This window comes from Ursus arctos, unplaced genomic scaffold (assembly GCF_023065955.2).
Source record: "Ursus arctos isolate Adak ecotype North America unplaced genomic scaffold, UrsArc2.0 scaffold_3, whole genome shotgun sequence".
In the NCBI taxonomy this organism is placed as follows: Eukaryota; Metazoa; Chordata; class Mammalia; order Carnivora; family Ursidae; genus Ursus; species Ursus arctos.
The window spans coordinates 74,471,402-74,497,792 of NW_026622985.1; the positions used below are offsets into that span (position 1 = coordinate 74,471,402).

Below are 26,391 nucleotides of genomic sequence, written 5' to 3' on the forward strand. Positions count from 1 at the left end.
ATCATTTGTATTAATATCAAATTAATACATAATTAATCTTTATATAAAATATAATTCTAATTGATTCTATATCTGATTATATCCATGTTACATATATATAACCTAAAGCATTTAATCTGACTCATCACATTTTCATATCCAATAGTTCCTTCTCAAGTGTAAAGATACTTTATATACCAAAAGACTGACAATATTCCAAAGAATTTTTCCCACTTTTAAAAGTCAAACCTTTCACCAGTCTATCCCACTGAAAGGCTTGACTTTTAAAAGTGGGAAAAATTCTTTGGAATATTGTCAGTCTTTTGGTATAAACTGGTGATGGGTAGTAAGCAGGGCACATATTGCATGGTGCACTGGGTGTTATATGCAACTAATGAATCATCGAACCTTGCATCAGAAACCAGGGATATACTGTATGGTGACTAACATAATGTAATAAAAAAACATTAAAAAAAATAAAAGTCAAACCTTTATCCATTCATGGATGAAGATGTGGTATATATTATACAATGGAATACCACTCACCCATCGGAAAAAAATGAAATCTTGCCATTTGCAACGATGTGGATGGAATTAGAGGGTATTATGCTAAGCAAAATAAGTCAGAGAAAGACACTTACCATATGATCTCACTCATATGGGGAATTTAAGAAACAAAACAGAAGATCATAGGAGAAGGGAGGGAAAAATAAAACAAGACAAAAGCAGAGAGGGAGATAAATCATAAGAGACTCTTAACTACAGGGTTAAGAGTTTGCTGGAGGGGGGTGGGAGGATGGGGTAACTGGGTGATGGACATTAAGGAGGACATGTGATGCAATGAGCACTGGGTATTATATAAAACTGATGAATCACTGAACTCTACCTCTGAAACTAATACACTATATGTTAATTAATTGAATTTAAATATTAAAAATAATTAAAAATAATAAAAAAGAAATCAAGTTGGAAAAAAATAAAAATGTTCTTAAGGCTACTTTTTAAAAAATTAAAAAATTAAAGTCAAACCTTACTATCTCCAAAAGCAGTCTAAAATCTTTCATTAAAACAAAACATTACAGTAGCATCTATTTCTCTAAAAATCTATTGTTAAACCTTGGACATTGTTTTACCATACAGATATTTCTGTGGTTAAAGGATTTTACTAGAAATTTCTAGTCAGCATATGAGTTAGAATATAGCAGCTTTGTTAATCAAAATTATAAAAAGATTATTTCTGTACGCCAAAATCTGGGCCTTTCAATATTTTCCTAAATGGACCTTTGGGTGTAAATTGAGCTCACCGTGGCTCCCACTTCCTTGGCTTTATCTATGGTTTCCATTGCCAACATATGATCAAGACCAGGGTCCAATCCCAGTTCACCAATGACTGTGATGCCAGCATCTTCCACACTACAACAGGTGGGAAGGGGAGGAAGAAAAAGTTGGATACAAAATAAAAATAATGCCATGGAGCTACTTTGTTGAAAATGACTGAAACTTACCTCTTTTCTAATTCTTTTAGCGCAGGTGTGATGTAGCTTGCAGTGATCATGTTAACTTTGCTCGTGATGCATGCCTTAGCCACAAGAGGATGCAATGCATAAGGCAACAAGCTTAAAAACAGAGAGAAACTAATCAGAAACTTTCCCAATCCTACCTTCCAATATACCTTGAGCTGCACTAAAGCTAAGACATCACTCTGATTAAATTATTCTCTTCAAGGTGACCGATGACTCTTTGAGAACTACAGAATAAATTCATCCTGTTATCACATTTAAAACCCTCCACAATTTGACCCTCATCTAATCTTTCCATTACTCTCCCTCTATCTCCTTCATAAACCACATATGGGAACCAAAGAAGTTATTCTAACTCTCCACTCAGAGCCTGTACTTTTCCAGCTCTGGAACTTTACTCTCACTGTACCTTCTACTTGGAATATTATGTCCACCCACTCACCCCCATCCAGGCCATACCCTGCTTAAAGAAATGTCTGAAAAAGCATCTCCTCCAAGAAGCTCTCCCAGATTCCCCCAAAGCCAGATCATCTTCTTCTGCATTCATTCAGCTACTTCTTTGCAACATTTAATGAGATTTATTCCATTCATCCTTACATTTCTGTGACTGTCTGTCTTGGCTGCCCTACTAAAAGATAAGGTTCTTTTTCTTTTTCTTCCATATTTCCCAAATGGCTATCAGGTTGGGTTAAACTAAGTCAAAGTGCCCCAGATGTTACATTACGGAGTAGAATCTAAGAAGGTCCAAAGGAGGAAATAAGCTTTAATGGTACTGATTGGTGTAAAAGCTATCAAAATGGTTAGAAATCTATATGCTAAGCAAAAAATGAAACTGTGTTCAAAACTCAACTTCAACTGGGTTTTCTAAAAATCTGGCTTTGGTGTTTTACTTTGGCACTAGGACTACACAATCACAAAAAATGAATTTCCATAAATGTTAATATAAATGAATATATTCATATTCTAGCCAAGGAATAATAAAACATCCTGTCAATTGCATAACAATATTCAAGTTCTACTAGCTTCTTGACTATCTGGTGAAGCAGTCTACATAGTACAATGAAAATATAAATACAAACTTATAAACATGATCAAACTATTTCACTGTATTTGTCAGATTCATCCAGCAAACTTCAGATTTTCTCTATTTTATATAAAACAAAACAATAAAACTACCTTTGAGATACTTATGCCTCCTCAGGTTAATAGAGTATTGCTACTTAGATTTATTATCATGTGGAATAAAATTGTGTTCACATTTTGCCAGTATCAATATGAAAACTCTCCATCTCTGTTTTTTGACTTTTTTAATCAAAAAGAATTATTACCAAACATGGTAACCCCTTAAAAGGCAATGAACAAAATACAAGCAAAACTCTTTGTTGGGAAAGTATTAATAGAAAACGTACAATGACATCATCTTAAAGATGAAGTAGAGGTTTTTTTGGTCACATTCCTCACATTAAAATCTTTCTTGATAAAAATTTTGTTAAGATCTAATAACATTTTTAAACTCTGGCATAATCTGCCCCAACCAAATAATATGCTAAGAACTAGAATTCCAGGGGCGCCTGGGTGGCACAGCGGTTAAGCGTCTGCCTTCGGCTCAGGGCGTGATCCCGGCGTTATGGGATCGAGCCCCACATCGGGCTCCTCCGCTATGAGCCTGCTTCTTCCTCTCCCACTCCCCCTGCTTGTGTTCCCTCTCTCGCTGGCTGTCTCTATCTCTGTCGAATAAATAAATCAAATCTTTAAAAAAAAAAAAAAGAACTAGAATGCCAGAACTGTGATTAGTGGTGCCTATTTTACACAAAAGGATTAGCATTCATGACTCATTGCATATGTAATATACTACCTACTGAAGGGACATAACTCTTGAATTAGTTGAGTTGACTCCAACCCAATTAATCCAAATAATTAGAAATGCCACTTGTTAAAACATACACAAAATACAAATGGAATTTTCAAAGTAACTTATCAAACTCAATCACTACTTCACATTAAATCATTAAGAACTAGAACTGCCAAATTCAAACCATGAGGATTTGACATATTATTATAAATTTTTTTTTGTGAAACATATTCTTGATTTTATTTTGGTAGACACTGTTATTGTGTTTTTGTCAAAACATTCTTTCTCCAACCTAAAAAATAAAAAATTCTTTAAAGAACGCTACAGGATAACAGTGTTTAACAACATTACCACTATTCAGCATGGAAACTCAACGAACTGAGAAAAATTAAATATAAAACAGATTTTGTTAATGTTAAATTTTATTGGAGGCCATCAGTTTGCTAAATTTTAAAATATACATATATTAATAGATTATTATCTTGTCATATTTTGCTTCAGACTTAGTTCCAAATGTGTCTTATACTGTTTTCTTTTTTTATGGAAAAAAAAAAAAAAACCAACCAATGTTTTATTTAGGTATCTATGTGTGGTGAAACAAATTCTCTTTGTTTTATTCAGAAGCCTACAACATTCCATTATGAATCATTATCATATCGCAGACAGACAAGGTCTATGGGTCATTGGTAAATTTTTGCTGAATAAAAATTATTGCACATTAAATTTATATAAATAGAATATCATTTTAAGTGTGAAAAGTCAGCCTATAATTTAAATACTTCAAGAGATAATGCCCAAGTTCCCCCACAGGATTACCTTTCCTTTTGTATGTTTTCGAAACCCATTTTGTTTTTTGTTATTTTAAAGTAGGACATCACAGAACTTCCTCCAAAGATACCATTTTAATCTGACCTAACTATGAAAGTCGCCTAATCATGGATGAGCAGGTAGCTTTCTTCCTTCCATCTTGGAAAAATTATATTCTAAGAATAAATGACTATTTTCATCACTGCGGTATTTTAAACCCCAGTTTAATTACAGAGTGATCCACATGTGGCTCTGTACCTGGAAGTCAGATCTGCATTTTTATCAGTAGCAAACACTAGTTCAAATCTGTCCCTCCGATAAGACTAAAAATGGTCATAAGGCTAAGAATCTACTCATTTTCGCTTAAGCTTTTTAAGTCCACAAGATAAAATATCCACCAAAACATATGAAACATAACTACTTCTGACGCAGCAATTCCACTTCTAGATAGATATCCAACAGAAATGTGTATATATGGGAACCAAAATACTAAATACTAAAATGTTCGTAGCCACACAATTCATAATAGCCAAATTCCAAAAACAGTCTAAACATCCATCAACAGTCAAATGGATAATAGGGGTATATTCACACAATGCAATGTTACAGAGCAATGAGAATGAATAAACCATAATTACAGGCTACAACACAAACAGCTCTCACAATCGCTGTGTTGCAGAAAGAAGGCAGACACAAATGAGGACATTCTGAGTGGTTCCAAGTGTACAGAGTTGAAACTAGCAAGAATTAATGCATACATGAGAGGCCAGGATAGGGCTTACCCTTGAGAGATAGGGCTAATAATGGAAACAGACACATGGAGGGCTTCCGGGGTACTATTAATCTGTTTCTGGATGTGGATGATGGTTATGAAGTGTGTTTGCTGTGAAAATTCACTGAACCATACACACTTATGATTTGGGTACATTTCTGGGTGCACACTTCAACTGCAAATTCACTTAGGAGAAAGAAAATAAGGAAAGAGGCAAAACAACAACAAAAGATATGACAATCACCTCTTCCGAGATACTAACCTGATGACAAGATCCTGTTTCGCCACCAAGGAGCTCAACTTCTCTTCTTGTTTACTAATGTCCATGCTAACAGGATTAATATTATATTTCTTGCCTAACTGTTCAATTTGGTTCTTCATGTCAGAGCCTATTTCAAGAATACAAAAATCCAATTTTTAGATTACCCTTCACTAGTCAGAGAGTAAAACACACTTTAACATCTCCAAAAATAATTTCTCAGAGTTTAGAAACAAGATAGTCATCTAAAATTCACAGAATAAGCATGCTTTGAAATCAGTTTTCCTTCTTCTTCTTTAAAAATTAGGGCTTATTTACCTACTGTTATTTCTATCTTATTATCTCTTGACAGATATTCCAACACAGGTTCAGATACATAACCAGATCCAAGAACCAAGACCTTTTTTTTGGTGCCCATTGAAAGTGACTGAGCAAGTTCCCTATAAACAAAAGAGAGGAAGGGGAGAAAAATTAAAGAACAAAAACATATTTAAATAACAAAATCCTGCTGTCCCCCACACAAACCGAACTTTATACTATGAAGCAACATTTCTTATAATAAGAACCTCAACAGGAATTCCCTTAGACCAACACTTTCCATTAATTATTTTAGATTTTGTGCGATGAATAACAGACCCTGACTTCTCTGCGGTGTATGTCCATACTTTCATGCTTTCCCAACCGCCGGTGAGGTGCAGATGCTGACCATCACCTGGCTGACTCACAACTGAGTAACTTGGTCCCACACTTTATCCTTCCAGGGGACGTGATTCAAAATCACGCCAGGGGCTATACATCAGAAATCTTACCCCTCACAACAATCTGAGGAGACAACAATCTGAGAAGGAGATTATTATTAGCCATATTAGGCACTGTTTTGTCATTTATCATTAGGGTCACTGGAAAACAATTAAAACCATACTTTGGAAATCACAAATGCCATGGATTAAATATAAAAACCTAAGATGAATTACTAGGCAGGATTTTAATGCTTGAACAGTTTATTCTGTTGGAATTTGTCCCTTCCTAACAGATTAATTCTCTGTCTTTCCTACAAACTTTGACCTCCAAGACTGTGACTGTCTTGTTCATCTTTACAAACCCATTTAATGCTCAATAATTTCTGTCTTAAATATGAAAGCTACTAATTAAAACTCTTTAGAATCAAATTCATAGATACATCAGTGTAAGACCATGGGAATGACTTGGTGCCAGGGACATAAAAGGAAGGCTCTGTTATTGGAATCTTTTAGGCCAGAATGTCTCTCAAACCTTAACCTGTCCATTAATTCTCAGTGAATAAAAATAAATTTAAATACAAAAATGTCCCTTCCCCTCTTCACCCCCAACACTCATATTACTAATGAGGTGAGTCTCCTTTAACCTTCATCCCCATCCATTTCGCCCCCCAGAAAAGAACACAATTATTTGGTTAATGTACACCCTTTCTAACAATACTTTCTATACTTTAAGTAATTAAATTATATAATTTTGATGTCCAAAAATACAATGTTCAAAATAGATTTTTAAAAACTCGCTCCTAGATTTTAATACTGTCCTTTAATACAGCTACCTCAAACACTCGAAGTTAACAATCACTATGTTAAGTGAAGAAGAGAATATTCGAATAAGGCAGATATTTAAGATAACTTATATTTCCTTTCAAAATACAATCTTCATTATCAGTCTCTTGACAGAAATTCCACTAGGAAGGGGGGTAGGAAGTCCTAGTAGATTTGCTGCTACAAGAAATATGGTGTGTAAAAGTGAAAACATCATCGTGACCAGTCATGCTAGACATGTTATTAGGATTAGTAATATAGAGATCATCAGATGATAAGAATAAAAAGATACAGAGAGTTATGAAAGACAAACATATATGAAGTTTACCCCGTAAGAAACTCTCCTACAGGACTATAGTGTTTGGCAGTTTAAAAACAAAAAAACAAAAACAAATCTCTCTTGGTATCTTATTCCAGAATATTTCATTGACACATCAAAAGTAACTATAAGAAAACTAACACAGATGGACAAGCACAGCAGTAGTACACTTGATCCAAGCTGATCTCTTTATTTACTTCTTACAGATAGAAGAACTGAGAAAGAAGATAAGGCAGTTTGTTCGCTTCTTTTTAATTTTCCCACCCTGGTCTCTCCTGAGAATTCAGTGCATGGGTTATTTTGTTAAATGTGAATAGACCAGTGGAGCAGATATAAACACAAATCAAGTGCAATCAGCTGAAGAGGACCAGAACATTCCAAAGAAATGTCAATGTTTTCAAACTTCGAGTAGTAAAATCAATTAAGGAAACAAGGGCCTTAGCTAAGTATCTTTCTAAGAGAACTATTCTCTTGGGTACATTTACCACATTACTGTTTGGCACCTTCCTCCTAAGAAGAATTCCCAGGGAAAACTGACCTCTCAACGTTTTCTTTCTTCACTACTTCTCTTAATTTCTAAATAAGAGCCCACTTCCCTAAACATTATACTCAACAAAATAGAGTCCAAACCCTCAACTAAAAATCAGACTGAAAGCACCAGAGAAAGGGTTAGTGTGCTTATTTTCTTTGACAAAATAGCTGAGACACATCAATATGCAAAAAGCTAGAGACAGACAAGGGGCTACCCAAAGGACAACTTTTTAGACTTCTGCTTGCTTACATACAAGTCTACACAGGAGATTAGAAAGCCAAAATGATGTTCAGAGGAAAATAATTCCCACTGGTTTCAGCCAGTCACATAGTTTGGACTTCCTACATTTACAGACATTTTCAAAATTGTATAAACCTAGTATCATGAACTCACAAAGAAGCATTTAAAAATACTCAACAAAACCAAGACAAAAATAACGCTTACCTGTTCTCTCGGAGTTTCTGGATATATTTATACTTATCAGTCAATACACCATTGGACGTAATCACTGCCTAAATGTGTATGACACGAGACATTTTAGTGTCCATGTATTAGACCCACAAACATGGGCTCATGTAACAAAGATGGAGAGAGAAAGGGAAAGGGAGAGAGGACGATAGTGGAAAAAACACACCCATGGAAAAAAACTATTTTCATAACTTACGTCTCGCACCACAGGAGAAAAATTCTGACTTTCAAGAGGCTGTGTTGCATCTGATAATATCTGAAAGGAAAAGGAGATTGATAAGAGATAAATTATTGCAGAGAAGAATTCCTGGTGTTTGTTTCCATAATAAAATATTAGTCAAAGGAAAAAAAAGAATTTACAAAAGTTTTCTGGAGATCACTGAATATAAATAATTAGTATTAGAAGTCTACAAGCAATGAATGCTAACCCCTAAGAACCTATTTCAGCACAAGTTCTAATTTTAAAACTACAATTTGATTACAATCATCTTTGCTTGTTAAAAACACAAAATAGTTTATCCTTCCCCACCAGTTCAATCTGTCATATTGAACATGCTGGCAAACATCACCACAAACTTTTTACTCACTCTGAGGGCCTGAATTCCATCCCAAAGGTTCACACTGTTCTATCAGGAGAGAGAACGGGCTTTTCAGACAAAAGCCATCAACCCTGCAATAGGGAGTCTACCTCAGGTCCACATTAGATCTATGTATAGGCACATCAGCATTTTGAAAGTGTCAGGAAAAAAGGAGACCTCAAAAAATCATGCAGTCTTCCCATTATCTCACAAGAATGAGTCAGATGGCCAACAACAAAAGCCACATCTCTCAGATTAACATCCCACCATCCTTCTAGTCCTCTTCTTTTCTTCCAAGCTATCCAACTCCTGAACAGACTGCCAAGAGTAAAGGTCATATAAGTTAGTCTTATTGCTTCTGATGGTCAACCTTAGTGTCAATGAAACAATCATTCCCTCCTTATCCTTGTAGGTTCAAGTCTAGACCACTCACCCAGCTGAGAAAGAGCAAAATGTACCTATCAGGTACTGGTGGAGAAATATTTATTTACTGTATTAAAGTAAGTATCAGGGCACCTGGGCGGCACAATCAGTTAAGCGTCCAACTCTTGGTTTTGGCTCAGGTCATGATCTCAGGATTGTGAGATCATGCCCCATGTCGGGCTCTGTGCTCAGCATGTCGTCTGCTTGAGATTCTCTCCCTCTCCCTCTGCCCCTCCCACTCGTGCTGTCTCTCTAAAATAAATAAATCTTTAAAAAAGTAAAATAAATATCAAAACTATTTTCGTATGTCTAAAATATACAACACTTATGCTATCTATTCCTGGGATGTGGACATTAAAAAAAAAAAAGATACATATCTATAAGGCAGGTAGGGCATCTTTGGGGAAGCTCATGGAATTGGCACACCTGGTGTCCCCCACTGCTTCTTTCGCCCAGGCTCCTATGAGTATTCCCTCCTCAACCTGACTCTTCCACCTACCAACCCTGTCTCCCGCCAGGAGCCATTAGTGAATTTGAATTTCACTTGACATACAGCGGGATCACTGAACTCTTGTGTATCCTTTCATTTTCTCTACTGTTTATCCTTAATTCTGCAGCCTTTACTCGGGCCTTTCTGAGATCATGGGAACTACCTTCTACCTCTCTCTTTCCATCTTCAATCTAAAACACAAACCTGATTATTTCTTCTGTGTCTATTTAACATAATCCAGTAGCTTTCCAACACCTTCAAGATAAAGTCTCTAGTTCCCTATCTGGCCCCCAAGACTCTCCATACTCTGTCTCTGCCTCTCCAACCTCAAATCTCCCTTTTGTCTTATACCCAAAACTCTATTCCTACCAACACTGTGAAGCTGCTTATCGGCATTAGCGTTCCCATGCCCCTGTGCTATACCATGTGGGTGCCTCACACACTATTCCTCAACATGGAATTCCCACTCCTCATCCTCCAAGATATAGCTTAAGAACTGCCTCCTCTGTGAAGCCTTTCTCAAAATCTGTCCCCAAGCAGACTGAAGCTAAGAACTGCACTTGGCGTCGTGCCTGTGCAATAAAATGGTAAATATTCAATAAATATAAAAATGGATATATATGATAATCATATCGATTTTTCTCAAGAAAATGAAATAACTATCTTGAGTCCCCCCAAAGAAAGGCAAACATGAAAGACAACAAAAGGCTGCTGAATGATTGCATTTAACGGTCTTCCTTGCTGGAATTCAACCATGACAAAAGTGCAAGCACAAGCGTCCTCAAGCATACAGCGTGCCTTGTCACTTTCACATATACCACCTTTGAGAGCTCATCACTCTTCCCTAAATTAATTTCAAGCTATTTATCCTGGTGTCAAGACCCTTTCCAGTATGGAACCAACATGCTTCCCTTTACTGTATCAGACTTGACGGCTCACAAAAACCCTCTGTAAAATTAACTCCCACCTTTGCTCTCCTGTCTCCACTAGATAGTATGCTTCCCGTTCCCATGCAAAGGAACAGATCCTATACATCTATCAAGAGCCAGCTCAAATGTCACCTCTTTCATAAAACCTTTCCAGAATTTACCCAACAAGACAGAGCCTCTCCCTCCACAACTTCCTTAGCATTTTCCTAATGGCTGTCATATTCTGCCTTATGGCAGGATTGCACAATTGTCTCATCCACCTCCTGGACCTTATGCTTCTATAGATAAGAAGGTGTGTTTTAATTTTCTTCATCCATATGTGTGCCTTTTCCCAGCAGACAAAAAATATGTAATTAATTCAAGTGAAACAAACTTCTCTATTGGTTCAGAATGATAGCGTTTAATGCCATAGGGTCTGAACCTTATGTAAAAAAGGAAAATCTAGGGGTAAAAGACCGTGCATATACTTTTTTTTTAAAGATTGCATTTATTTATTTGAGAGAGAGAGCAGGGGGAGGGGTGGGGGGAGAGAGTGACAAGCAGAGCCCCATGCAGGGCTTGATCGCACGATCCTGAGATCATGACCTGAGCCAAAACCAAGAGTCAGATGCTTAACTGACTGAGCCACCCAGGCACCCCAACAGTACATATACTTTAAATACAGTTCCGATACAGTTATCAGAAGAGAACACAGACAATATACTTAATTTTTTTAGTGGTATGCAGATACGCACATATCAAGACTACAATCTAAAGCCATAAATTTTCACAAATGTCCAGTGCTTTAAAGACAGTGCTGAGATAGATGCCCCCAAGACAATCCCACCACACTGTTCAGAAGATTACCATAACGTATAAAAGGAAAAATGTGTGACAATTTAGAGACACCAGTTTAGTCATCAGACATCTAAGCAGTATCACCTGCTTCAGTCTGACCAAAAACCTCCAACGCCTCATTGTCAGGTAATTTTAACATTGTCACATTGCCTAAGAGTCCATTAACTGCTGATTTATGTAAGCAAAAACATACAGCCTTTTTAAATGTACATTTTCTTTCCAGCAATGGTGAATGAGATCTTTTCAAACCAATCTTCCCATTGAGTAAAACCAGATAAAACATGAAAAACCTCAGTTTTTAGCTTCAAGACTTTTTTGCCTGGGGAAGACAATGGAATAGGAGGACCGTAAGCTCACTTCTTCCCACAGACACAACTAGATAACAGTCACATCAGTTTAAATAACCCAGAAAATGACTTGAAGACCGGCAGAACAAACTCTTCACAGCTAAATGAAGAGAAGAGGCCACACTGAAGAGGGTAGGAAGGGCTGAGATGCAGGGATCCGCAGGACTTTCCAAAGGAGGGAGGGACAAAACAGGCACAGGGAGGAGAGAGAAACAGACTCTCACACCACCCAACCCACGTAGGAAACATGAATCCCCATAATATTTGGTTTTGAAAAACAGAAGGGCTGAATTTCACAGGTTTTTACAAGCACCAGTACTTAAAACCTGGAACTTTAAAAATCTGCAGGCTTGGCTCTGGGAGAGCCAGGAGAGCAAAATGAAACCGAGTCCCTACCCTTAAAGAGACAGCACAAGAAAAAGCCCCAGTGCATAGAAGCAGCAGTTTGAAAAATGCCTGAGGTATATGGGAGGAAGATTTGTTTACTAATCTCAGAGGGTGTACGGGGGTTGGGGGGCAGGATCCAAGAGAAGGATTCCTTCTCTGGGAATAAAGGAGCTGCTCTGTGCTATTTCCCTGCCCCACCCCACCCCCAGCCTAAATACATGCCACCAGCTGAAAGCAGCATAGCACCTACACTCCTACCTAACTTGATAACAGTGTGCCCTACCCTACAGGTGTTCCCCTGTAGACACACCCCCTTAAGCCAGGCCTCAGCTCAATGTCTCCTCCCACGGAAGAACTGTGCAAGCCTTGCTAACACCACGCATCTGATACCACAGGCTTCTGCAGATTAAGACCCTCCAATACACTCTTGGTCTGAGCCCATCCAAAGCAGTGCCACAAGCCTGGCATATGCAAGCAGCCCTGATGGACCAGCATCACTCCAAAGTGATGCCTGCCCCAGGGAGAGGGAAAGAGAGTCACACACACCAGTCAGACTGAACCCCAGCAGTGGGCTGGGGACATATGGTGGATCTGACAGCAGGTCCCACCCACCCACAAAAGCTTTTCAGAAGACAAAACAGGGAAAGCAAACTGCACCTCAGTGCTACTGCATCTATGGCAAATGCCAGGTCTGACACAACTCAAGCCCAAGCAGCCCCAGACCAATCTACTAACATCACAGGGACCAAACCCTGTCCACAATAGGCAAAGAGGGCCACTGCAGATGAGGACTGAAGAAAAAAGTGGCTCAGCCACAACAGCAGAATGCACACAGCACACATAGGAGACATCCCTGAAGCACCAGTTCTGGTGAAGAGGGAACCCTGCACTACAGAGCACCACAGAACCTCTTCTTCATAAGGCCACTACTTCCAAGAGCAGGAGATGTAGCTGACTTTTCTAACACATAGAAACAGGAACAAAGAGTTAGACAAAATGAGGAGACAGAGGAATATGTTCCAGATGAAAGAACAGGACAAAATCACAGCAAGATACCTAAGTGAAATGGAGATAAGTAAAATGCTCTTGAGGAAAGAGTGGAGGGCCTCAGTGAGACCCTTAGCAAAGAGACAGAAAACATAAAAAAGAACCAATCAGAAATGAAGAACTCAATAATTGAAATTAAAAATACACGAGATGGAATAAATAGTGGGCTAGAGAAAGCAGAAGAAAAGATCAGGGACCTGGAGGACAGAGTAATGGAAAACAATCAATCTGAACAGGTGAGAGAAAAAATAATAATACAAAATGAAAATAGACTTAGGGAATTCAGCTACACAATCAAGTATAATACATTTACACTATAGGGATCCCAGAAGGAGAAGAAAGAGAAAAGGGGGCAGAAAATTTATTTGAAGAATAGCTGAAAACTTCTTTAATTTGGGGAAGGAAACTGAAATCCAGATCCAAGAGGCACAGAGAGCCCCCAACAAAATTGACCCAAGGAGATCCACACAAAACCACATAATAAATAAAATGGCAAAAAGTAGTGAAGCAGCAAGAAAAAGATAACAGTTACATACAAGGGTAACCCCATAAAGCTATTGGTGGATTTTTCACCAGAAGTTTAGCAGGCCAGAAGAGAATGGCATGATATAGTCAGAGTGCTGAAAGAAAAAAACGTGCAGCCAAGAATTCTCTATCCAGCAAGGCTATAATTCAGAATGGAAGGAGAAATAAAGTTTCCCAGACAAACTAAAGGTAAAGGAATTCATAACCACTAAACCAGCTATAACCACTAAACCAGGAAATGTTAAAGGAGACTCTTTGAGCAGTAAGAGTAAGAAAAATAGGAAGTACAAAAGCAGTGAAATTAAGTATATCTATAAAAATCAGTCAAGGGACTCACAAAATAAAAGGATGTAAAGTATGACACCATACACCTAAAATGTGGGAGGGAACGGAGTAAAGAATGGGTTCAAACTTGAGCAGCCATCATCTTAATACAGACCACTATATGCAGATGTTATATACAAACTGAATAGGAACCACAAATCAAAAATCAGTAATAGATATGCAAAAAAAAAAAAAAAAGAGAGAAAGGATCCAAGATCATCACTAAAAAAAGTCAACTAACCATGAAAGACAAGAGCAAGAAAAGAAAGAAAAAGAGAAAATCCATAAAAACAGCCATAAAACAAGTAAGAAAATGTCAATAAATGCATACCTGTCAATAATACTTTGAATTTAAATGGACTACCTGCTCCAATCAAAAAACATAGGGTGACAGAATGGATAAAAAGACCCATCTATATGCCACCTACAAGAGACTCATTTTAGACCTAAAGATGCATGCAGATTGAAAGTGAAGAAATGGAGAAGAATTTATCACGCAAATAGATGTGAAAATAAAGCCAGGGTAACAATACGTATATCGGGCAACATAGACTTTAATACAAAGACTGTAACAAGACACAAAGAAATATATGTGTGTGTATATATGTATATATGTATATGTATACATATATACACACACTAATATTAGGATATATATATTAGTATAAAGAATAATATATATATTATATACTAGAATAGTATATGTATATACTAGAAAATAAAACAATATTCATGCACCCAACATGGGAATACCCAAATACATAGAGCAGTTAATAACAAACACAAAGGAAATAACTGATAGTAATACAATAATAGTAGGGGACTTCAATATCCCAATTACATCAATGGGTAGATCATCCAAACAGAAAATCAACAAGGAAACAGTGTCTTTGAATGACACATTGGACCAGATGGATCTAACAGATATATTCAGAACATTCCATCCTAAAACAACAGAATACACATTCTTTTCAAGTGCACATGGAACATTCTCCAGAACAGATCACATATTAGGCCACAAGACAAGTCTCAATAAATTCAAAAAGACTGAAGTCATACTATGCATTTTTTCTGACCACAACACTATGAAACTAGAAATCAACCACAAGAAAACATCTAGAAAGACCATAAACACATGGAGATTAAATAACGAGCTACTAAACATTGAATGGTGCAACCAAGAAATCAAAGAGAAAATTTAAAAATACATGGAGACAAATGAAAATGCAACACAATGGTCCAAAGTTTTTGGGATGCAACAAAAGCTGTTCTAAAAGGGGAGTATAGGGGCGCCTGGGTGGCACAGCAGTTAAGCGTCTGCCTTCGGCTCAGGGCGTGATCCCGGCATTACAGGATCGAGCCCCACATCAGGCTCCTCCGCTATGAGCCTGCTTCTTCCTCTCCCACTCCCCCTGCTTGTGTTCTCTCTCTCGCTGGCTGTCTCTATCTCTGTCGAATAAATAAATAAAATCTTAAAAAATAAAAAAAATAAATAAAATAAAAGGGGAGTATATAGCAATACAGGCCTACTTCAAGAAGCAAAAAAAATCTCAAATAAACATATAAAGGAGCTAAAAAAAGACCCAAAACCAGTAGAAGGAAGGAAAATAAATATCAGAGCAGAAATAAACAAAATAAAAACTAAAAAAGAACAAACAAATAAAAGAAAAAAACAATAAAACAGAGCAATGAAACCAGGAGCTGATTCTTTGAAAACATCAACAAAATTAACAAACCTTTAACCAGACTCATCCAGAAAGAGAGAGAATGAGAGAGGACGCAAACAAAATCAGAAACAAAGGAGGAGAAATAACAACCAACACCACAAAAATACAAACAATTATAAGAGAATACAATGAAAAATTATATGCCAACAAATTGGACAACCTAGAAGAAATGAATAAATTTCTAGAAACATATAACTTCTCAATATTGAATCAGGAAGCAACAGAAAATTTGAACAGACCAATTACCAGCAATGAAATTGAATAAGTAATAAAAAAACTCCCAACGAACTAAAGTCCAGGACAAGATAGCGTCACAGGTGAATTTTACCAAACATTTAAAGAAGAGTTAATATCTACTCTTCTCAAACTATTCCAAAAAAATAAAAGAAGGATAGCTTCTAAATTGATCCTATGAGGCCAGCATTACCCTGATACCAAAGCCAGATAAAGACACTACGAAAAAAGAAAACTATAGGTCAATACCTCTAATGAAAATAGATGCAAAAATCCTCAACAAAATATTAGCAAACCAAATCCAACAATATATTTAAAAAATCGTTCACCACAATCAAGTGAGATTTATTGCTAGAATGCAAGCTTGGTTCAATATTCGCAACATCACATCAACAAGGGAAAAGATAAAACCACATGATCATTTCAATGGATGGAAAAAGCATATGACAAAGTATGAAATCCATTCATGATAAAAACCCTCAATAAAATAGGTTTAGAGAGAACATAACAAAGGTCCTATATGAAAAACCAACAGCTAAGATCATACTTAATGAGGAGAAATGAGAGCTTTTCCCTAAGGTTGGGAACAAGACAAAGATGTCCACCTTCTCCATTTTTATTCAACATAGTACTGGAAACCCTAGCTACAGCAATCAAACAAGAAAAAGGGTTAAAAGACATCTAACTTAGTAAGGAAGAAATAAAGCATTTACTATTTGCAAATGACATCATACTATATATAGAAAACTCTAATGACTGCAGCAAGAAACTACTAGAACTGATAAATGAATTCAGTTAAGGTTGCAGGATACAAAAAACAATGTACAGAAGTGCACTGCATTTCTATGCATTGATAATGAAGCAGCAGAAATAAAGAAAATAATCCCATTTACAATTGCACCAAAAAGAATAAAATATCTAGAAATAAACTTTAATGAGGAGGTGAAAGACCTGTACTGTGAAAACTATAAAACACTGATGAAAGAAACTGAAGATGACACAAACACATGGAAGATATTCCATGCTCATGGATTGGAAGGACAAATACTGTTAAAATGTCCATACTACTCAAAGCAATCTTCAGGTTCAATGCAATCCCTATCAAAATACCAACAGCATTTTTCACAAAAGTAGGACAAACAATACTAAAGTTTATATGGAACCACAAAAGACCCCAAATGGCCAAGCAATGTTTAAAAAGAAAAACAGGGGTGCCTGGGTGGCTCAGTCAGTTAAGTGTCTGCTTCAGCTCAGGTCATGATCACAGGGTCCTAGGATCGAGCCCCACATTGAGCTCCCTGCACAGCGGGGAGTCGGCTTCTCCCTCTGCCTCTCCCCCTGGCTTGTGCTCTCTCTCTCTCTCTCAAATAAATAAAGAAAATCTTTAAAAAAGGAAAGAAAGAAAGAAAGAAAGAAAGAAAGAAAGAAAGAAAGAAAGAAAAAAGGAAAAGAAAAGAAAAACTGGAGGTATGACAACCCCAGATTTCAAGTTATAGTACAAAGCTGTAGTAATCAAAACAGTATGGCCCTGGCACAAAAACAGACACCTATAGCAATAGAACACAACAGAGAGCCCAGAAATAAACCCACAATTTTATAGTCAATTAATCTCTGACAAAGAACACAAGAATACACAATGGGGAAAAAAAGTCTCTTCTTCAACAAACCCTGTTGAGAAAACTGAACAGCTACATGAAAAAGAATGAAACTGGACCACTTTCTTTCATCATATACAAAAATTAACTCAAAATGGACTAAGGACCTAAACGTTAAGACACTAAACCTCAAAAATCCCAGAAGACAGCACAGGCAGTAATTTTTCTAACATTGGCCATAGCAACATTTTTCTAGATATGTCTCCTGAGGCAAGAAAACAAAAGCAAAAATAAACTATCAGGACTACATCAAAATGAAAAGCTTCTGCACAGCAAAGGAAACAATCAACAAAACTAAAAGGCAACCTACTGAATGGGAGAAGATATTTGCAAATGACATATCTGATAAAGGGCTAGTATCTAAAATATAGAAAGAACTGATATAACTCAACACCAAAAAAACAAATACTCCAATTAAAAAATGGGACATGGACAGGCATTTCTCCAAAAGAAGACATACAAATAGCCAACAGACACATGAAAAGATGCTTAACATCACTCAACCATCAAGCAAATGCAAATCAAAATGACAATGAAATAGCACCTCATACCTGTCAGACTGGCTAAAATGAAAAACACAAGAAACAACAAGTGTTCGAGAGGATGTGGAGAAAAAAGGAACCCTCTTGTACTGTTGGTAGGAAAGCAAACTGGTACACCTACTATGGAAAACAGTATGAAGGTTCCTCAAAAAATTAAAAATAGAACCACCATATGATCCAGTAATTCCACTACTGGGTACTTACCCAAGGAATACAAAAACACTAATTAGAAACAATATATGCACCCCTATGTTTACTGAAGTATTATTTACAGTAGTCAAATCATGGAAGCATCTCAAGTGTCCATCAATAGATGAATGGATAAAGAAAAGATGCAGTATAAATATATATATACTCATACACACACACACACTGGAATATTAGTCATAAAAAAAGAATGGAATCTTGTCATTTGCAACAACATGAATGGAGCTAGAGAGTATATAGTGTTAAGCAAAATAAGTCAGAGAAAGACAAATAACATGTGATTTTCCTCATATGTGGAATTAAAGAAACAAAACAAAGGAACAAAGGAAAAAATAGAGAAACCAAAAAACAGACTCTTAACTACAGAGAACAAACAGATGGTTACCAGACGGGAGGTGGGTAGAGGGATGTGTGAAATAGGTGATGGGGATTAAGGGTACACTTTTCACGATGAGCACTGAGTAATGTATAAGATTGCTGAATCACTATACTGTATACCTGAAACTACTATAACACCATATGTTAACTATACTGGAATTAAATTTTTTTTTTAATTTTACAGTAGATAAGACTTGCTGCACCATAATTCTGGGGAAGAAAGCCCAAAGAGATGAGTCTAGCACTTGGCATGAACTTCCATGGGTGCAGTAGGAATAGAACCCAGAGCAACCACAGCCTCCAGAATGTGAGTAGAAAATGCCAAAATGCCAGGAACGGCAGATTCAGAAAAAGTAAAGCCCAACTTTCATGTGAATTCTGTTCATGTCTCTGGATAACCCCCAAACTGAGTGAGTGTAGGTAAGCAACCCAGGTAAAGATGAAAGAGCTGAACTTTTATTTGAGCTACCCCCCACCTCAGGTGAGACAGTTTTCAATTTAGGTCTAACCAGTGAATTCTCTGCTAAAAAAAAAAAAAAAAAAAAATCAATATTTCTCAAGAAAATATAACAATCCAGAATCTCCACAGCTTAACTATTCACATCATCCAGGATACAATCCCAAATTATTCAACTGGTAAAAACCATTTTCAAGGGAAAAGACAATCAATAAAGTTCAACCCCAAACTGACCCAGATTTTTGGAAATATGATGCAAAGACTATACAGTGGATTTTCTAACTCTGTCCATATGATAAAGAACAGTACACTCATAATGTATGAAAAGATAGAAATTCTCAGCACAGAAAGAGAAGAGTATGCTTAAGATAAATACTGAAATAAGAATGCTTATCTTTGCCAATGAAATGGAATTTAGATAACACAGTATTTCAATAGTCAATCACAGGTTACAATATAAAATACATGACCACAACAAAAGCTGTCACTTAATGAAGCATTAGTGACAAACATCCAATAAAATTTTCTGTATATCTGATTTTTCAAATCTGTTCATCACAGCACACAGTAAGAATGTTCTAACGTGAATTGACCTAGACAGCAGGAAGAGCAAAAAAAAAGGAAATCTTATCTCGCATGTCATGAACATTCTTAATAAAATATGCATAATGAGAGATAAATCCAATTGTAATTAATCATGAAGGCAGTTGTAGAATTATATTCCCCATGAGACAAGTAAGCAGAATATATAAGAGAGTGTCTATAAATACTTTTGAGGGAGGGCTGGCATTTCATTTTACAACAGATTTCTTAGGTATAGGAGACCAGAACATTCTTAAGATCCTTCCACAGTTCTATTTAAAGCCACAGAATTGCTGTGGATGCTACCAGTCAGCTTACCATTTCTTCAACATAAGGGTAAAGCATGTCTCCAAAGTATTCTGTAGCTTCAATTGGAAGCTGTGCTGGCAAATTGTCAATGGAACACATCAGAATCCCAGAGCCTTCAACACTAGGAGAAGCAATATGCTTTATTCAGATGTATAAAATGTTATTTGTAAGCTCTAACATTTCCAGGTGTCTACTCCATTATATTTGCTCCATAATAATTTATAATTGTGTACCGAAGTATAAAAGAAAATAAACAAGACTTTTCAAATAAAACTTCCCTTCTTCAGCAACTAGTCCCCATTTAAATGTAATATACATGTATTTAACTGCTTGAATTTGTATATAGTTTTTCTACCAAATTTTTAAATATGGTTGAGCATATCTCTGGATATTTGCATAGCCTTCATAAAAATGTAAACCACTGAATATTTTAAACTAGTATATCAAGGTAAGTAAATGATGCATTACTATCTACCTCTTACCATCTATAGCCTTAGCAAACTCACCTGTCATGAATAATATGCTGGTCTGCATCATACATACAAAAGGGATGTTCTATTGTCGTACATTCAGTCATAAACTCTATAGATCCTCCTGTGTCAGCTGAAATGTCACATATTGCCACAAGTCTGAAAATAACATTGATACTCAGATGAGAGCATGAATCTTCTCAACGAGATTAAAAATGAATAAAAATGAAAGGTACTTGAACAACTTTTAGTGTGGGTGCCAAATATTTCCTGGCTCTTCAGCTCTTTTTCCTACAGTTCACTGTTCAGGACACTGTGTTCTTCTAGGATATAGACAATCTTCCCAATACAAGTTTTAGTCTCCACACACAAAAGTAAGAAGAAAAAGAAGAGGAGGAGGAGGAAGAGAAAGGAAATCAAAGTGGAAAACCTCTTCCCTAGAGAAATCATAAGAAATAGCCTAGTTAAAGTTAACCTATTTAGCCAACACTAAATAACTTATGAAGGGTTGATTACACTACCTCCACCCCGCTTAGTGGCACAAGGTTTATTCTGAGGGGGACTTTGTATGACCGATGACTACAGAACACACAAATACATTGTTCTTCATATATGGTGAGGCCAGTGTATCTCATCGGAAGGTTTGGAATTGTAGGTAACTTTTTGTACAGTGGGGACAGGTCTGTGCTTATCTAGCCACTACATAATTTTACATGTTAGTACAGGGAAATCTCCAGAATTATGAACAGAAATCTCAGCCCGGCTTTTGAAATCCTTTCGGGGTTGACCAAAAATTCCCTGCCCAATCTCCAACTATCACTTGCCTTTATAGACCCTGCACTAGAGCTAGACTGTTACACTCACTGTGTCTTAAATTGTGCTTTGGTGGTTCCTACTTATCAAGCACCAACCCTACCACTTGAAATTCTTTCTCCTCAGTCTTCCCTTTCAAGGCTTTGCTGAGCCCAATGTTCCCACTTTCTTCTAAATTCTTGTGCTATTTATTGCTCCTAGCATTCCCTTGGCATTTACTTCATGCCAGCTACATGCCTGAGGGTAGCAATCATATTTTTCTCTAACCTTCAGCTTAGCAGAGCTCCAGGCAGATGAGGTGTTCACAAATATTTATTGATTAATTATGTAATTCAACATTTAATAATTAGTTGAATACAAATTGTATGTCAGGCAATGTACTACGTACTTGTCACCAAGATAAATAGGACCCCTATCCTTAAGGAGATTAAATTTTAATGGGAGGGAGAAAAATCATAAACATAGGAAAATAAATGATCATGAATTTCAGGGGAAAAAAAGTAACAGACTAGAGAGGGATGGGGATGGGGACAGAGAAGATCCTTCTGAGGAGGTTACCTCTGAGCTTCATGTAGAGTTAAGAGAAGAGAGTTTCAAGAAGGAAGGAAGGTTAACTGTCAAATGCTGCCAAGAGATCAAGTGAGAAAAAACAGACCACTAGTCATTAACAGTTAAGTCCCGTGATATGTGAATCCCCTGTAAATGATACCCTAAGAGTGGGCCCTGCTGCTGAAAACAGCCATCATTACTGAAGTGAAGTCCTTACTTGTGTGGTAATGCAGGGCAGCCTTCCACACCAGCAACAGAGGACTTGCCTGGAACCAAAAGACTCTGGACATCTTGGCGAGTTAGTAGACGAGGGGTGTTTTGTTCCCAGTAGATTCCATTAATGAAACAAGTTGTATAGGGTGCAATCTGTAAAGCAAGTGCCAAGTTCAACAAGATAGGCAATAGCAAATTTCAATGCAGTAGGCTGAAAGAGAGCTATCAGTAAAGTTCATGAGAAATAACTTAACGTTACTTCGAATTGACTTTATGATTTGCCATGTCAGTGGTCATTTCGTGAGATGAAGACGATAAATACCCACCCAGATTTCAGTGTAGAATTACTCCATGAGAAGTATATGAGCATAAATACATTACTATTTCTGTTTTCTAATGTACTACATGGCCAAAAAAAAGGAAAGGACAGAATCAAGTGACCTAGCACTCTATTTCCAGCTCAACCACCAGTAGTGTGAGCTACATCATGCTACCTCAACTTCTCTGGGCTCTATTTTCCTTACCTGCCAGATGGGGATAATATGTACCCCATTCCTCAAAGGAATGCTGTGAAGATTAAATCAGATAACATCTGTAAGCTCCATGGACAAATGTGCTACATACATGCATACATGGTAACTAGGTCATTATAAATTTTAGGATGCATCCAATCACCAATATTTCTGTGATTGGGGAAAAGAGAAGGGATGGAAATTTACTAGGTTTTTAATTTTTCAGTCTGAAACTAGTTTCATCATTTTTGTTTCTCAAGCATTTCAAGCACTCTCAAGCTACAAGTGAAAGTCCTTCTCTACAACATGCTCTACATGCCATAACAGCTATATTTCATACCAGAATCTATAATCTCTGCTATTTAAAATTATCTAAAACATTCCTTTTCATAATAAATGCATGCACTTTTATTTATTTTTTGGTTTGCTGATTTATTTTGAGGAGGACTTGGCAGTGACTCCTACAGAACACATAAATACATTGTTCTTTCTAGAAGATAAGGCCAGGGTGTCCCCATCAGAAGGTTCGGAATTACAGGTAACTTGTTGTACAGTGGGGACAGATCTGTGCTTATGCAGCTGTGCTGTTTCACCCTAGTCCCCTGTAATCAATGTCATGCATTCCAAGACAGCTGGCTGAGGTTCTGACTGCAATTTGTGGCCATAGAACTGATGAAACTAGGTTGAGATGAAACCCATAGACACTGTGCTTTGCCAACAGTATAACTAGTCCAGCATAAACACGGAAAAGAGTACTCCACAGGAAATGGTTTAGAGTTACTGGGCACATGCAGACCTGAAGTAGAAACAGAGACAGTGAAGCAAGGGGCATCGCCACCACAACGACTAAGCAAAGGCCACTCCAAACATCAGTAAAAGCCAACAACTCCTAAGGCCGACCCAAAGGATTCACAAACCAATATGGGGAACTGAAAACCAATGTATATATTTATAACCTCTCTCCTTGAAAACAGCCTGACTATAGTGTATTAGAAGCAACGAACTCAGAAGCTGAATGTGATACTCACATCAGTGTTAAAACGACTTATGTAGTGCTCAGGATATTTGTCATAATCTACAGGATCATACACACCATCTGTTTTCCTGACAAGATGATGATGGCGACTTAACACCGTCCCATACACTTTTCTCAGGTCTTGCAGAGGAGAAAGAAATTAGTAAAGTAGGTGACAAATGATAAAGATTTATGATGATAAAATATTATAACACAGAAACTGTTAAAAACAGTAAAAGATACATACAGTCATCCCCCTCCCCCTTACCTCCATTTTGGGAAACTTCTTTTAATTCATGTGGTTCCACGTATTCACAAGGTAACTCATTGAAGATTTCTTGGGCTCCCTGTAAATAATGCATGAGTAAAAAATCTAAGAATCAATAGGAAAAAAGCCAACACGGTTACCTGCAAAGATTCCAGCTCACATTCCCCACAATTATTAGCTCCTCTTGTCCTGGAGGACGAGGCCTGCAACACAGAAGTACAGGTACGCTTCTTGCACAGCCTACAAACAAGCTTTTATTCCAGTATGAACAGCATTCATTGGAAGGAGCTTTAATTTTTTTTTTTTTTTACTTAAGCTACTCAGAGTAGACACAGGGTGTTTAAAGATGAGAGCACAATAAAATATTTCTATTTACTTTGTGCTCCACTGCAGAATTATTTCAAGTGAGAAAGTGTATTTCCTATGAAAAAAAAAAATCACATGCCTATCTCACAGTATACTACAAATAGTGATGTCCTGTTCATAAAATATTTTTATTGAAATAAGACCAATTTAGAATTACAAGTTTCTCTGGAGGATCACAAATGCCTTCTAAAAAATTCCCCAGAAGGAAGAAAGTATTAATTCTAGTCCTGAATTAAGCTTCCTAAAATTTTATTGGCAAAACTTCAAAATCATTTTTAAAAATTTACATCCTGCGCTCACTTCCAAACTTTTGGACATCTCAGTGAGGAAGGTAAAACAGATCACCCTAAGAACAGACCTTTATGCCATTAACAATGATTTAGCCTTTTAAAAAGAAAAAGTGTTCAAAGACTCTGACAGCTTGGAGTCAACTGAAAGCAAAGAAAATAAGTTTGGACCATTACTGCTCTATACGGTGGGAAAGTTACATAGGTAAGAAAGTACCAAAATAGAACACCTACTCATCCAGAAGCAAGGCTCTGAAATGACCACAAAATGTTCACATTCCTTGGGTTAGTTTCAGAGTTTTGATTGCTTTACAGAAAGAAGACTTTCTTAGAAGTATCTAAGAAGTTACCTTAGATACATTACCAGTCCCTGTGAACACAAATGTTAAAGGCCCTATCGACTTTGGCATCAAACCCAGAGAGATTTCGTAGCCAGCATCGCGGACAGCTTGCACAGCCTGACTGCTGTTCCTGTAGTTATGAGCCATGCCAATGTGCTGAAAGCAAGCACACACGAATTCAAGTTAGTCTACCACCTGAGACATTTTCCTGATATGTATTTTCAAAAAAATAAACAAAATACACATCTCACCATAAAAGGTGTGTGATGTCCCAACGCGAGGAGCCTTAACCCCATTCCATGTAAAATGTTGATCATTCCTATCGCAGAATCAGACCAACAGAAAAGCCATTAGTCGGGAGTTGAAGCTGTTCTCTCTGATCGTTCTCCAACCTGCTCTGTGCTCTGATGAAGCACAGACCACAGCATCTCAGATCTGGAAGGGGCCCCAGGGGTCACCTTATCTGTCCCCTCAATTTTCTGCCATCAAAAGCACTAACCCAGCTGCATCCCTACCCACTCCCTTCCACTTTCAAGCCTGCCCAAATGGAAAGAGTGTCCCTCTTCTTTTCTGAGGTTATTCTCTCTATCTTTGCTCCAAATCCCATCCCTTCCCATTCCTTCTCTAAGGAATTCACTTTTGAAATTATTCCTTGCACTATCACTCCCTATTGGCTCACTCTTATCAACATTTAAAGACACTTACATTCCTCTCAAACCAAAACTAATCGACAAATACAAGGTCAGCATTGACCTTATGAGTGTCAGCAGCAATTTTAGTGACCTAATAGCTAAACTTGGTGAACAACTGTCAGACCTTGACTTACCTGTCAGAGGTATTTGGCAACGTGGAATCCCTCTCTGTTGGAACCCTCTCTTCCCTCAGCATCCCTGACTCGAAAATTTTCATCTCACATTTCTATAGGTGCCTCTTCCCATGCCCATTTCTTTTAAATTAGTGTCCTCTGCCCTTTCCTTAAGGTCCTCCTTTAAATCAATTAGCCTCAGGATTCTGTCCAGGGCCCTATTCTCTTCGATCTCTACAGTTTTTTCCTTAGCTAATTTTATCCAGTCCTAAATTTCAAGTATTCTGTATATGCTGATGACCCTAAGTCTGTATCTCTAACACAGGTATTTTATTTCAAGACCTGACCAACTACTTTATGGATTTCTCAGTTTGGACTCAAATAGCGAAAACTCAGCATACCCATAGCAAAGACCTCAGCATCCACTCTCCTCTTCCTCTTTTTAGGAACAGAACTTTCCTTCTTTGTATCCCTTTCATATGTTCTTTGATTTTTTTTCTGAAGTCAACTTTTAAAAGAGTAATTTATATTCAATAAAATGCACCAATTTAAAGTGTATGTTCGATAACTGTGAACATATGTACGCACCCATTTTACCACCAACATAATCGAGATACAGAATATTTCCATCAACCCAGTCAATCCTCCCCAGTCCTTTGCCCCAGAAAACTACTGGTCTTCTTTTTCTCTGTATAGAGTAGTTA

At 37.1% G+C, this 26,391-nt stretch overlaps 1 protein-coding gene across 2 annotated transcripts in view; it reads right to left on the reverse strand.

Annotated features, from left to right (window-relative positions):
* AASS (aminoadipate-semialdehyde synthase) overlaps positions 1-26,391 on the reverse strand; it is a 62,410-nt gene that overhangs the window by 13,819 nt on the left and 22,200 nt on the right. For both annotated transcript variants that reach the window (XM_026510188.4, XM_057304217.1), the window contains 13 exons: positions 25,134-25,201; positions 24,892-25,038; positions 23,889-23,967; positions 23,634-23,761; positions 22,098-22,246; positions 20,555-20,677; positions 20,058-20,169; positions 8,267-8,326; positions 8,047-8,114; positions 5,508-5,629; positions 5,193-5,319; positions 1,485-1,595; positions 1,284-1,392 (listed from right to left, as the gene is read on the reverse strand). In XM_026510188.4, the coding sequence (XP_026365973.3) occupies positions 1,284-1,392; positions 1,485-1,595; positions 5,193-5,319; positions 5,508-5,629; positions 8,047-8,114; positions 8,267-8,326; positions 20,058-20,169; positions 20,555-20,677; positions 22,098-22,246; positions 23,634-23,761; positions 23,889-23,967; positions 24,892-25,038; positions 25,134-25,201 (1,403 nt within the window). The remainder of the gene's footprint in view (positions 1-1,283; positions 1,393-1,484; positions 1,596-5,192; positions 5,320-5,507; positions 5,630-8,046; positions 8,115-8,266; positions 8,327-20,057; positions 20,170-20,554; positions 20,678-22,097; positions 22,247-23,633; positions 23,762-23,888; positions 23,968-24,891; positions 25,039-25,133; positions 25,202-26,391) is intronic.